This window comes from Strix uralensis, chromosome 3 (assembly GCF_047716275.1).
Source record: "Strix uralensis isolate ZFMK-TIS-50842 chromosome 3, bStrUra1, whole genome shotgun sequence".
Taxonomy (NCBI): Eukaryota; Metazoa; Chordata; class Aves; order Strigiformes; family Strigidae; genus Strix; species Strix uralensis.
In genome coordinates this window covers 111935037-111948242 of record NC_133974.1, presented here as the reverse complement: position 1 = coordinate 111948242, position 13206 = coordinate 111935037, and the positions used below count along the sequence as shown (strand labels likewise).

Here is a 13206-nt window from a genome sequence, read left to right as displayed (position 1 = left end):
TTTGCCTGAGCTCAGATCCTTCAAGAATCGTATCCACATAGAGCTTTTCTAGAGCAAATTAACGCATAGCTTGTCTTAATCAATACTAAGCATATGCAATAAGGTATTTGCAAGATGAGGACCCTAGCTGTCCCCAGAGCCCAGGGATACAAACCATGTAGTACTAGAACCAGAATGCAGCTAGGGGCCTCGCACTGACTGGGGGCCTTGCACTGACTGGTTGAACAAGCTGTGCAGAAATAAAATGCACCGGTGATGCCAATCATCTATGATAATACAAATTTCAGTGTAACTAGACACAGATTACAGTTTTGGAAAGCTTCTGCTCAAAGTAACACCTTAAATTTTACTTTAAAATCCTGCTGAATGATAGGTATACTCCCTGCGAACACACTGTAAAATAATTATGAACACTAGCCCTCCCACAGAAAAATTCAGAAACTCTCACAGTCAAATTCTAGCATCACCCTGTAGGTAAATTTGGACAGTCCTTCCAGCCTCTCTCCAGCTCTACCTCTGGGCTTTCTCTTTCTCTCCACACATAAAGCAGCCCCTTGGGGGCCCTTCCCCAAAATTATGCCAGAATTTAAATCTAATCTAAGAATTTTTAAATGTGGGGGAAAAAAAAAAGAAAAAATCTGTTTTTTCTGTGTATGACTTAAAGCCACACAGATGTTTTTTATTATTAAAGGAAAAATAAACCAGCTTTCATTAGGGCGGAGTTTAGTATCTTAAAATGTTTTTTTCTGTTTTGTTGCCCTTATAAATACAACCACTGCAAAACCCTTCACGTATTGAAGTCAGTGGGAATTTTGCCATGTGGCTTCATTAGGACCAGGATTTCCTTGTAATTGTGATTGTTGGCAAGTGTGACTTGTTCTTCAGTGAAGGAAAAAAGTTACTGAGAACAGCAGCTTCAAATTAAAGTCCTGATCTTGCAAGTACTTCAGCATTCAGATAAAATCTCTCCTTCCCTACACCTAATTTCAGTAACTTGTATTTATACAAGCTAGGTAAAGCATACTTCAGTGCTTGTATTGTTGGACTAATCTTGAAGACCTTGGAGATATTAAAAGCTTAACTGGTCAAGAATCTGAACGACCTGCCCTAGGCTGAGTATGTCTTGATTCTCTGCTCCTCTGCCTGGACAGACAACATCCAGAGGTTCTTTCCCATCTGTATTATTATCTAAATTTTAAAGTTTGACCATGTCAACATAGACACGGTGTTAAGAAGGCTTCCAAGGACCAGACCTTCACTCGAGTTGCACTGAAAAACAGAAGTCCATGCCCTTACGTAGAAACATTAAAGCCTACAAAAGCATTATCATCAAGAGTCCAATTACAGTAGTTTCAGTAATCTTTGTTCCCATAAAACAAAGCCTGACAATACCACCAGTCATCTCATACTTTCCAACTTGACTATTTCTTAATACTTAAATGCTTTAGGGTAATTTTAGTAATGCTCCTGTTCCAGTAGAAAGCTAGGAAACAGCACACTTCTGCCTGGCTCATTCAAACCCAAGATGACCCTTTACAGTTCAAGATGGCTGGAAGGTCAGAGACCACTGTTACACCTTGTATGTTACAAGCCCAAGTGGCAAAGCCCATGCCACACAAATCTTCAGCCACTGACAGCCAGCCAGCCAAGGCTTGCACGAGGGTGCCAGCTCCCAGGGTCAATGTCCCATTGGGCCCTTCGAAATGTCTGCTCAACGTTATCAGTTTTACATCCTGCTCCAGTAATCCCAGTTCCTCCTGTTTGTTAAGGAAACTCCTTGCAGTAAGAATAAGGCATAGGGCAATGTACAGAGACCTTAATTATCTCTTATCTCACCCAAATTATTTGCTGAACTAGATAAACCGGCCATGTGCCTAACCTAAGAACTGAGCTCACCAACAGCAATGTGTTCCTCTCTGCTTTCTGTCCTCCTCCTCTTTGTCCCGCCTCTGTGGGCTGACCCAGCTCTTCCTCTACTGAGAACACACGACATTTACTTCAAATTCTCAAAAGTCTATTGCCTAATCTTAAAATGTGTCGGATGAGGAAGCCCTGATTGCAGAAGTCTTGCATGCTGCACCTCTAGAGTATGTTTATGGTAAAGGCTGTTCCTCCCATCCCTGCTGCAAAATGCTTTTTAACAGCCTTGGAGAAAAAACACCTCTCTCAGACCAGCCTCTCTAATCACTTCAGACTGCAGAAAAGTTGATTGTTTTTGACAACAGCATAGAATATATACATTTTATATCCAGACGAGTGACTTACATGAGAAGACACACACCTCCTTGCAAGCTAGCAGCATCAGGCACCCTAGATCAGTCCCAGTGAACTGTGCCTGCAGGAGGATTTTGCTCCACTACCCAGGACTGCCTGCCCCCCAGAGAAATGGGGCTCACCAGTAAGCACCCAGCACAGCCCCAACCTCCTGCTTTTAAACTCTCCCACAGTTATGAAGATGACTTGGACACAAGCCCCAGATCTGCTATCTGGGAAGTCTGAGCTCATTACACCTCCCTGCCTCATCTAGCTGGTCTCAACTAAGCCCCACTCAAATTCTTCTCTCAGGTGGCAGCTGGTAACAACACATCAACATCCGCGTGGGCATTTCCTCTGAGAGGTGGAGTAACGTAACCGCGCGTCCTACTCGGATGCGAAAATCCACCTACCTTGGCGGTGACGCTGGCGGAGTATAAAATGCAAGTGCTGAAGGAAAAGGCTGCTTTTTTAGTGCTTGGACAAGATTAGGTTTATATTCTGGGTCAACACACCATAACGAACCTTTTCCATTCACCTGCAAGAAAGAAGAACTGCAAATTAGAAAATCCAGGGGCCAGGCTGTTACAGTCATTTCTAATTTAACATTCCAAAGACACAGTGCAGTGATGTAGGCATCCACCACTGTACAGCTGATGTACATCATCCTCAGGCAGCTCCATCGCCTGCCTGGAAAGCAGATGCTCCCAAACTGAGCATATGGTCCCGCGACCCTTGTTATACGGTATGGAAGCACCCATCTTGCAGTTTGGGATAGTAACTCCACAGCCTCTTCTCTAACGCCCCACTTCCATTCATGCTTGACCACTGAAAGCTGTAAACCTTATTTTAACACTTGGTAAATACAGCTCTAAGTTTAAGGATCTGTCCCGGCATCAGTGGACTGATCAGCAGTCTTCCATTTAACAGGTTTCTGAGTAAGTAACCAAAGCACCTTTCCCTTCGCTTAGATATGGCCACATACTCACTTAACTTTACATCATCCTGTAAAAGCATCTTGCCAGATGCCCCGCTACAAAATGGATTATTCCCACTTTTTCCGAAATCTGAAAATCTAATTAATGTATTTTTGATACACCTAACAATGTAAGCACCACTGTGCTAGTCATTCTTGATACTAAATTTGATCTATCAAAAAGTTAAGCAAAATAAAGCACCTCCGCTCCTCTCAAGGGTTTCTTCACATATTTACTATATAAAGAAAAATGGTTTTTAAGCCTGCTAGTTCTTGCAATATGAAGAGGAAAATTAAGTAGGAAAAGTTGAAACACTTCTATAATCACTGACCTGACAGATCAGCTAACAGCTCTGTGGGTAGCGATGACAGGTTTTTAGGGTGAAAACAGGTGTTACAGAAGTGGTCATGCACATGGCAGAAAGATGGGGCAGCTCTACACCTCAATGGGAAGACCCTTCTAGAGGATTTTTGGGGAAAAAGTCTCAGAGCAGAAACCCAAGCTCCATGGAGCACCTCCTGTGAGCCCACAAGGCCAGCTGGCCTCCTCCGGCCAGTATCAAGGGGGTATTAATACCATTTTATGGATGGACACTCCATGACTTACTGAAGACTGGAAAGGACCCCCAAAGCACATAAGTCTGTGGTCCTATTTAAGTCATGGGGCTTTTCCTGAAAAGAGGAAGTACTTTGCTATCAGTGTGAAAAAATCAAATCAGGGAGTGCTCCAGCTGAGAGATGCCGCTCTGTAATTTTAGTTAAAGACAGTGCCTTGCATAAAGATCTTTGAGCTGCAGCATCTCTCAGAGTGATGTATTTTTTAAGCTGAACCTTTCTTATCTTTTCATGCTAAAACTGAGCACAGCCTGTAAGATACCTATCAAGGTATCTTTACCTACCTTTAATTAAACAGCCATGGTGGCTGGCAGGATGATTTGGCCAACTAGGTGCTAACAGGGGGTATCCTCCCAACTGGCTCAATCCCTCATCTCAGTGACAGACTAATACCCTGATCCCCCCCTTCCTTGCACCTCTCCCAGACCCTTTCCCCAACATCCCAACCCTGTCCAACTCTTGGTTTTGTTTCCCTCCCACCTTTGGTAGCTTTGAGGCTGTTGCCCTCAGGGAGGGCCAGTAACTCCCCTGACCAGCAAACCACCACCCTACACTGTTTTATCTGCTACTTTAGCACTTTGACTTGACACCTAATTCAGTTCAGCTGGGCCTGCAGCCAGCAGGGGTTAGTTTCCTCTTTCATCTTCCCAGCCAGGTACTCCCACCAGCTTGCTGCCCTGACAACATAATACAAGGATTTTGGGTGGGTGTTGCAATAGCAAGATGAACCAGGGCACACCCTGGAAGCCTTACAGACAGTCTAATACAGGATGCAATTAACAGGGTGACTTCTTTGGGTAGTTAGATTGGGTTAGGTGTAATGTGAAAGCACGCTTCCACCCACCATTATTTGTACTAAAAGCAGACACTGAGCAAAAGAGATGATGCCCATGGGGCTGCTCCTGTGCACTGTTTCACTCCCATCAGCTGCTTAGCAAAGACACACAGTGAACATCCAACACAAGCCTGAAGTTAGGGTCATGCTTTAGGGAAAAGCCATGCACAGGGAGCTGGAAATTCCACAGAATACAGGTACATCCAGCAGTCTAACCACAGCAACAAAAAAGACTGCCATTTCTCCTAGCAAAGACTAAGCCTAAGATGATCTAAAATGCTAAACTGCCTCTGGAGGTTACTATTTCATATCAACAGTGGGGCAGCTGTTGATGTGCTAGCTGAAATGTAGGTGTAACTTTTATTTAACATCAAGGGAAACATCCCTCCAGAGTCTCTGCAGAGCAACCACCAGACCATTTTGACTCTCCATCTCAAAATGAGCGGGTCATTGATATTGTTTTTTAGTCTATCATCTTTTCTGCATCTTTCTAACAATTTTAATTTGACTTGCAGTATTTTATCTAGCAAAATAAAGGAAGGAAAATAATTCCTACATTTTGAAGCATTTGGGGCTATTTCGTAGACAGTAAGTTTCCAGCCCTCAGCATTTCAGGGCTTGATTATAGCAATAGGGGTTGGAAACAAGATGCTCGACATGGTGCAGCCTTATCCTTTACCACCCCCCCACCGCAGTCCCTCCCCTGCCTGCAGAGAAGTACAACCAGTGCGTATGGCCAGTCCAGCGAGGAAAGCCCAAGAAGCAACCAAAGTGGAGCAACTCAGCCAGCACCGGTGGTTCGGGCTCGCTGCAGAGGCAGACACCCGTCCCTGTGCTACAGAAAGCCCTCCATGAGCTTCAGCTTGGGCAGCGGCCCCAGCTCCATTGGGTATGGGCAGTTCTCACCAGCTGCTTCCACCTGAGCTAGGTGAACCGCTGGAAAATACTCGTGTGTGTGTGTGCATGGAGGTACGTGGCATATTCATCACGAGGTTTATCAGATAATAGACATCTCTCAGCTATCTCTACAGGCTTTTAGATGGGACCTGCTCTTTACCCAAATATTTGAACAGATTGTTTACCACCATCTCTTGTCAAAAAAAAAAAAAAAAGACAAACCCTAAAAGAAAAAAAAACCACCCTAAAACACATATCTATTAAGAAGAAAGAAAGGGAGATCTGTTGAAGATATTCAAGCCCTGGCCCCCCCGACCTCTGGAGGAAACAGTGGCAGGGTCACATCCATGCAAACAGTGGCATGCCAGATTGATGCTTGATGTGGATGCCACTCCTGCCTCCTCTCACCTTTTCTCCCCAGTGGTATCGATTAATAAAAAGTCCCCAAATCCACAATTGTAAAAACAAATCTAGCAAAGAGCTGGGAGACTCTTCAGGGCTTCCAACTCTAAACTGCTTTTCAAATCAGGTCCTCCCTGTGCTGTGTATCCCTCAAAAAGAGCAATTTCCCACTGTAGACCTCTCCCTCCCCAACCCCAAGGCTGCATGACAGTGCTTAAGATGCAAAGAGCATTAGCTGTATCTTCTGAGGATCACTGGCCCACAATCACACCTCCACATCTTCAGGGGCACCAGGGCCACAGCAGGTACACTGGGAGGCAAGCAGGTGTCCCAGGGACTGGCCCCAACATCATCCCCTTGCTGTTCATCAGCTCCACTCCCAACCACCATTACCGGAGAACCACTAGAAATCTCATCTGTCTGGATGACTGCAGGCATGAACTCAACTGCAACTCTAATACGAAAGGGTATTTCAGCTTGTAAGTCTATCACCTGAAGTAAACCTTGACAAACCACTTAGATACAGCAGCATCACAGTATCTGCACACAGAAAGGGTACTGTGTATTTTAGCAGAGATGTGACGTATATACATCCTGTTTCCATGGCATGAGAAGTTCCTCCTCTCGACTGCAGTGCTTGTTCATAAGGCATCTCAAGGCAGTTCCTTTCCCTTCAGCGCCCTTCAACTCTTCAGAAGAAAACCGTAATATACAGTATTTTTCAGCGATCCAAGCAAGAACTGCCTTCCCCCAATCCCTACTGAACACTGTCCTAGACTCCCGAACACCCGCAGCCTGCTGCAACAGGCAGAGTAAAGGTATTTAGCTGTCTGATAGGAATATACATGCGAACAGAAGGACCATCCACAGCTACCTCTGCAACACAGTGTGGCACAGCTTGGTGGAAACAGCTCTGCGGAGTGAGAATGTTGGTGCTGAGGGGTCACCCGCACATGCTTTGGATGTTTTACTGAGATCTGCTCCAGCAGGGTCTTGTGGACAACGTCCAGGAGCAATCAGGGCACAGCAAGCACACTCCTGCAACACCTCTTCCAGGTTAGCACCAGCCAAAATGAATCTGGTTCACATGTCCCAAAACTGCCTTGCAGTGCCAGCTAACGTGGGGTAAGTGTGAAAAATCAAGAGACTTCAAAGTGCACTCCCAGAGCAAACCAAAACATCACCATTATGGCAAACATGAGGACAGACCCTTCCTAGTTTTGCTGCCAGATCTCCAAGACATGATTTTGTAGCTAGCAGCAATAGCCAGGGAGGTGTCAGAAAGCAGCCTGTCCTAGGATGTGGGGGCACAGACCCTCCCCTCCTGTCAGACTCTTCCAATAAGAGAGCCCAGATTCATTTGAAAGGCTTTAAAATCCTTCTTACCCTGATGTTACAAAATAAACCAGGCTCCTCCAGTGCAACGTGCCATGGGCCTCTGCTTCCACAGGCACTTGGGATAGAAGAAAGCTGGCTACGCACTCCCTCTGAGACACAATTAAGATGCCATTAACAAAGAAAAAATGGAATAAAATAGAAAGTTATCTTGCCCTCTCAGAAGCACCCAGAGGCATGGCTAGCACATGGTTACAGGCAACACAATCGGCAAAACAAGCCTGTAAGCTCCTGCTGCTTGCTCTAAAAAGAGACACCTGAGGAGCTCATCTGAAGGGGTCTGCAGCATTCCCGTCATCTGCCAGATCAATTCCTGTAGAGCCTGCATGTGCTGCTGTGTACCATGGACTTATTTTGCAGGAACAATTTGAAGCAGCACTCTCATCTGGTCCTTTTCTCTGCAGGGCAGAGGGTAAATATTTAACTACTGTTGGAAATGGGGAAGCTTAGGCAAAGTTTCAGAAGGGGCTTTTTTGGGGTGGGATTTTTTGGTAAATGCAGTTTCTGTTCTTAAGAATTAGAGCGCTGTGCAGCCTGTGGAGCCCTGGGAAAATGCTGACAGAGCACATCAGCATCACCTTACTGGTAATGGTGGTAGCTACTCTGCATTTTGGTTTTCCTACTAGAGATCTCACATCTAGCAGCAAGCCATCCTCTGAGCCCAGCAATACTGGTGGAGTTGCCAGGGTAAGTAGAGGACCAGGCAGTCTCAAGTTCCTGCTGCCCAAACGCCAAGACATGAGGTTTGACTGGTAAGTCCTAAACCATCAGGGTTTCCAGGCTGGAAACAACTGAACTGGAGATCCACAGAAAACAGGAACTCATACAATGATCTAGGAGATTTCCCCTCCCTGCCCTAACTCTTCTCAAACTCATGTCTCCCTTCCTGGACAGAGCCACCCAGTCCTTTAAGGGCACCTTTGCCACCTGTGGCAGCATGCAGTTGCTGCCCAGATCCACATCCTTCACACAGGCACAGCTTGCAGCATCTCAGTTACTCCGTTACAGCACCTGGAGCCACATTAAAAGCCCATCCTAACACTTGGCAGGACTCAGCTATGGGAGAGTTACTGGACTTGCCACACAGCATCAAAAAGTCTTTTTTTTTTTTCAGGACAAAGCTGCTGCTTGGGAAAACAACACCCTAACAATCTAATGGCAAAGCAAGGATATTGAGAAGCAGTGATGTTCAGTCCTACCAGTACAAAGCAGTCCTTCCCAATGCCCACTCAGCTCCAGAACCTCTACCTACAGCGAGAGGCTGTCAAGCATGCCAGGCATTGCATGCATTTCTGATAACAAGCCTGTTACCACTTGGGCTGACCTCCAAGCACATGGGTCCAGGACTCGTTTGTTGACTTTTGGTATGTGGTTTGTTGGTTTATTTAACTCAGAGCTGGCTCTTTGAGGAATGGGATGGGAAATGAGAGAGGGAGGAAGTCACCAGTGAAATCATGCAAGTCAGAAGAAGAAAGAATTTGTACAGAAAAGAATATCATTGACCTTAAGAAGTGAAGCTTGTGTCTGCACCATGCAGAGACACACACTGTTATGTTATGACAGAGGTTAAAGCAATACAGTACATTAAATGCAGGAATTAAGATGGTTATTGGAAAGATAGAGCTGTGCTAAGTGTAAAAGAAGGTCACAAGTGCAAGAATCAGTTTAATATTCAAGCCAGCTGTTAGACTGAGAAACGCTCAGCCACGTACATACAGCGTGCCTGCAAGCAAAGGGGCCGTGCAGAAGACCACATCTGCAACCCAAACAGGTAACACCCGTACTAGTCAAGCAGGGAAGCTGCTTGGCATCCTGCAATCTCTTCTGCTTCCCAGTACAATCGTAGCTGTGGCCATGCTGGAAAAGCAGGGAAGGAAGAACACACCCCTAAATTTCAGCACTGGAAAATAGAGAGCACACCAGTTTAAGAAGCTTCAGTGAAAAGACATCCTAAAACAGATGTCAGAAATTTCAGGCTGGGTATTGCAGGCTAACAAAATTATAAGTAAGTGGAAACAGGGTCCTTTGCAATGGCATGTTAGCCAGCTTTAAAAAGGATGCACCACCGCTAGCTCTACACAGGTCAGCACTAAATAACAAAACCAAGTGACTTTTGTCATCCTGTGGCTTGTCAGAAGAGGCATCTCCAGCTGCAAATAAAGTGTTAGAGGACATGGAGGGGAAAAAGAAAACCACCAAAAAGTCCTCGAGAACAACAGCCTTCTCCATTCCCCCCTGGATTTCAAATTTGATCCACCTCCCTCACACCAGGTCTCACCTTGCCATGGCTTCTCTCCACCTTTCGGAAACACTTGTTCAAGGAGAGGTTGTGCCTGACCGAGTTCTTCCAGCCAGTGGGTGCCGTGGCGAAGTAGGGGAAGCGCTCCAGGATCCAGCTGTAGATTTCTTTGACTGGCAAGCTCTTGTTGGGGGAATGCTCGATTGCCATGTAAATGAGAAGGCTGAAAGAGTAAGGGGGTTTGGAAGTGGAGGACTTTTTTTCAGCGTTCTGGTAGCAGGATGGTGAGAAGGATGGCACGCTGTCACCCTCAATGTCATATAAGGGGCTAACGATTGGAAGACCCTCACTTCCGAGGCTGAAGTTTGTTAGAAGGTTAGTACTTTCATGCAGCCAGTTCAAATTTGTGAGCTCATCATCTGCTGAATCTCTGTCTACCACAGTGGCCTTTGGCCTGCCAGCATCGCCTGCATCGGGCAAGCTTCCCATCCCATGACACTGCCGTAGTCCTGCAGCTTTTTCTGCTCCTGGCGTTTCAGCTTTCTTATCCGGAGTCATTCCAGTGACTGGACCCATTTAGCTTTACTGGTCTGCAACAAAGGAGAAGGTCAGAAATCAGTGCGAGCTTTCAAAATCACGTTCAGTGGCCACCCACCAAACCCAAATGCAGGGCTGTACCATCCCCATGCTAAGCAAGAACACTGTAGTAGTCACTGATGAGAGCCAGGGTCCAACACGAGCCCCCCTGCCCCGTAATCTCACGAGCGTGTGTTAACTCCCATCAGCTTATATCCAGAACTTGTGGTAAGCATTTGGAAGCTGCTGTATCTATCTTGAAATGCCAATTTGGACACAGAAATAATAGCTATTTTGATGTCAACATGTGAAATCTGAAAGAGACCCTAACATTGGTAGGATCTAATCCATTCAGCTCTCACATTAACTCTTATACTCATCATACTGTAAATTGACCCTATGTATAGAAGCATTTGCCTTTGGCGCCCAAAGAGGAAAAGATAAGTTGCAAAACTTAAATCAGCGTAAAATGAATTTGTGGTCTCAGTGCAAATGAAGTGTTTACAACCCCCTACAAGTCACAATCAATCCCAAGTACCGCCTCCTGTTTCTACCTGGGAAAAATCTGGCCAGCCTATCAGTTCATCAGCTGGGTCCCGCGGAGCTGCCCAGGTCCAAAAGACCTTCTTTTTCCCCTCCTGTATGGGCTTGCTGGTCTAACCCGGGCTCCCCTTCAGAGCAGAGGGTGAAGCGACCAGCTGTCAACAGGAAGGGACCATCCGCTGGGGTGGCAGCTCAGACCTGTTGCAGAAATAATGGCTGACCACTTGCTTTGAATTTTTCCCTAGATGAAAAGCAAAAACAAAAAAAACAAAAAAAAACAAAAAAAAGAAACACATAAAATTATCTATTAAAAACTGCCACCCAGAATGCACAGTCCAACAGGCTACCCGTGCTTTTAGAGGCATTATGCTACCAAAAAACATCTTCTTGCTTGTAGTTTTAAAAGGGGTCATCTGGCAAACTATATTATAGCAACAGCTGTTTCTTCCTGTTGATGTGATCATATTAGAGCTTCACTGCACCTACAGCCTTGGCCAACATAGTAGACCGGAAGTACAGACCAACAAAACCACTCTACACATGTGGTGTGTATGTGTGTGTATATATATATATGTATACACACATGCACACACACAGGTTATACCAGCCTGTTATAAACAGAAGACGTTCCAACTATCAATGCAGTTTACCAGCAAAACTAAGGTTCATATTAACTGTAAAAAAAACCCCCAAAACCCAAACAAACCAAAAATCCCAACCCAATTCCCCGTCCCAGTGCCTGCTATCATTCTGGTTTCATGCTCCAGCACCTACTGCAAGAGCTCAATTGCAAGACTAGGACAGTTTCCATATCATATCTCACCAGACAGTTACTGGGTGTTTTCTTACAACGGTCTTTAGTAAACACGTGGTTCTGTGCACTTGCGTCTTCTCCTACGAAGTGGAGGCAAGGAGTTGAGCAGCTTGCATACACGCTCTGGCTGTCCCACCTACAAAACCACACCACTGGCTGGCTCCAACCCGACAGCCTCACAGTGTCCATGCTATGAGGTTGCCCAACCTGCCTGGAGATGTATTTGCCCAGCCTCCTTATTTTGGAGGAGGAGGGTGACATGCATGATGTGGTGACACAGAAAGGCAACAGAATACATCCATTTTATGCTACCCAGCAGGAGCCAGAGCCCTGCCAGCCCCTGCCTGGTGCCGGGCAGGCGTGGGGTGCAGAATTTGTGCCTGCCACAGAAAATACACTAGGTTTCCCACCAGCAACTACTTCTCCTCTCTTCATCTGCTCACATGCTTTTGCACCAGCTATTGCAAAGCTGTTTTGACAGTAACACTTGCACCTATGCTTACCAGCGCTGGAAACCATCCTCAAATTTTCTATTTAAGTGCAGGAACGGGAGTGATTAACTATCAGCTCAGTCATTCATTCAAAAAAAAAAAAAAAAAAAAAAAAAAGGCAAAGTGAACTGCTCAAATAGCTGGTCAAAAATAGCTTTGCTCTCCCTACAATTTACTTCTCCCCCAAGCCATCAGAGCAGATTTATACTGGCAGTCAGTGATTGCTGGCTTTAAACACAGCAATATATACATATGCTTATGTCAGTTTTTCAATCCTTTCTTGAATTGAAAAACAAACAAAGAGCTAGTGATAAAATTCATACAGTGAGACAAACCCCAATTCTACTGCAACATGAGTTGCACCGTTTTCTTTATAATGAGTAACTTTACCTCCTTGTTCAGCGCCTCTTTAGCCAACTACGTACTAGCTTACACCTCTCAGCCGTGTACCAGTAATTTTAGCACTTGGTTCATGTTGCATGAAATAACCCTTTGCAAATCTTCAGTCAGCACAGTAGATCGAGAACATGCACATATACGCACACATGTGAAAGTTTTAAGTGAGTGTATTTATTCCTTTGGTGAAACGGGACAATAAAAAAAATTTGTGTTTTACAACACAAATAGGGCCTGGGCATGCTCACAATATTCTCAAAATTATAGAGGGAAGAAAACCATATTAACTTATTAAACTGGCACTTAAAATCAGGTAGGCTTTGTGGTGTCAATGCGCTATTTGTTTGGACACTATGTGTTAGCAGAGAATCATCAGAATAATTAATATGCTACTTTAAAGCAATATACTTACAGTAAATAATATGGGCTAGTGCCACATTTCTCTCAGTAGATGCATTACAAAAATCCACATCTCATATTACCTTCTTAGTGCCTAGTTCACCACTTCACACATCTACTTGAACACATCAGCAGAAATCAAAATCTTTTTTTCTAGAAAGCTGTAAAGACATTAGACTATTATAATCTAATAAATTTAAAAAAAAAATCAGTTCCATAACTACTGCAGCTTTCAGTGGTCTAAACTGAACACTGCATCAAGAATAACTTAAATATAGAAACAGCAGAGTATGCAACAGGAAAAGTTATTTTCATGAAGCAATACTCACCATCAAAAGCTTGCCCTTCCCCTAGACAAAGATCAACCACAGCAGC

General features: G+C 44.9%; 1 protein-coding gene across 11 annotated transcripts in view; it reads right to left on the bottom strand.

Annotated features, from left to right (window-relative positions):
- Positions 1 to 13206, bottom strand: part of FOXN2 (forkhead box N2) — a 35020-nt gene that overhangs the window by 11305 nt on the left and 10509 nt on the right. For 5 of the 11 annotated variants that reach the window (XM_074863949.1, XM_074863952.1, XM_074863948.1 and 2 more), the window contains 3 exons: positions 10743 to 10972; positions 9652 to 10202; positions 2667 to 2791 (listed from right to left, as the gene is read on the bottom strand). In XM_074863949.1, the coding sequence (XP_074720050.1) occupies positions 2667 to 2791; positions 9652 to 10188 (662 nt within the window). In that variant the 5' untranslated portion in view covers positions 10189 to 10202; positions 10743 to 10972. Of the gene's footprint in view, positions 1 to 2666; positions 2792 to 9651; positions 10203 to 10742; positions 10973 to 11554; positions 11626 to 13206 lie in introns of all 11 variants that reach the window. The other 6 variants (XM_074863956.1, XM_074863955.1, XM_074863957.1 and 3 more) reach the window with 3 other exon arrangements.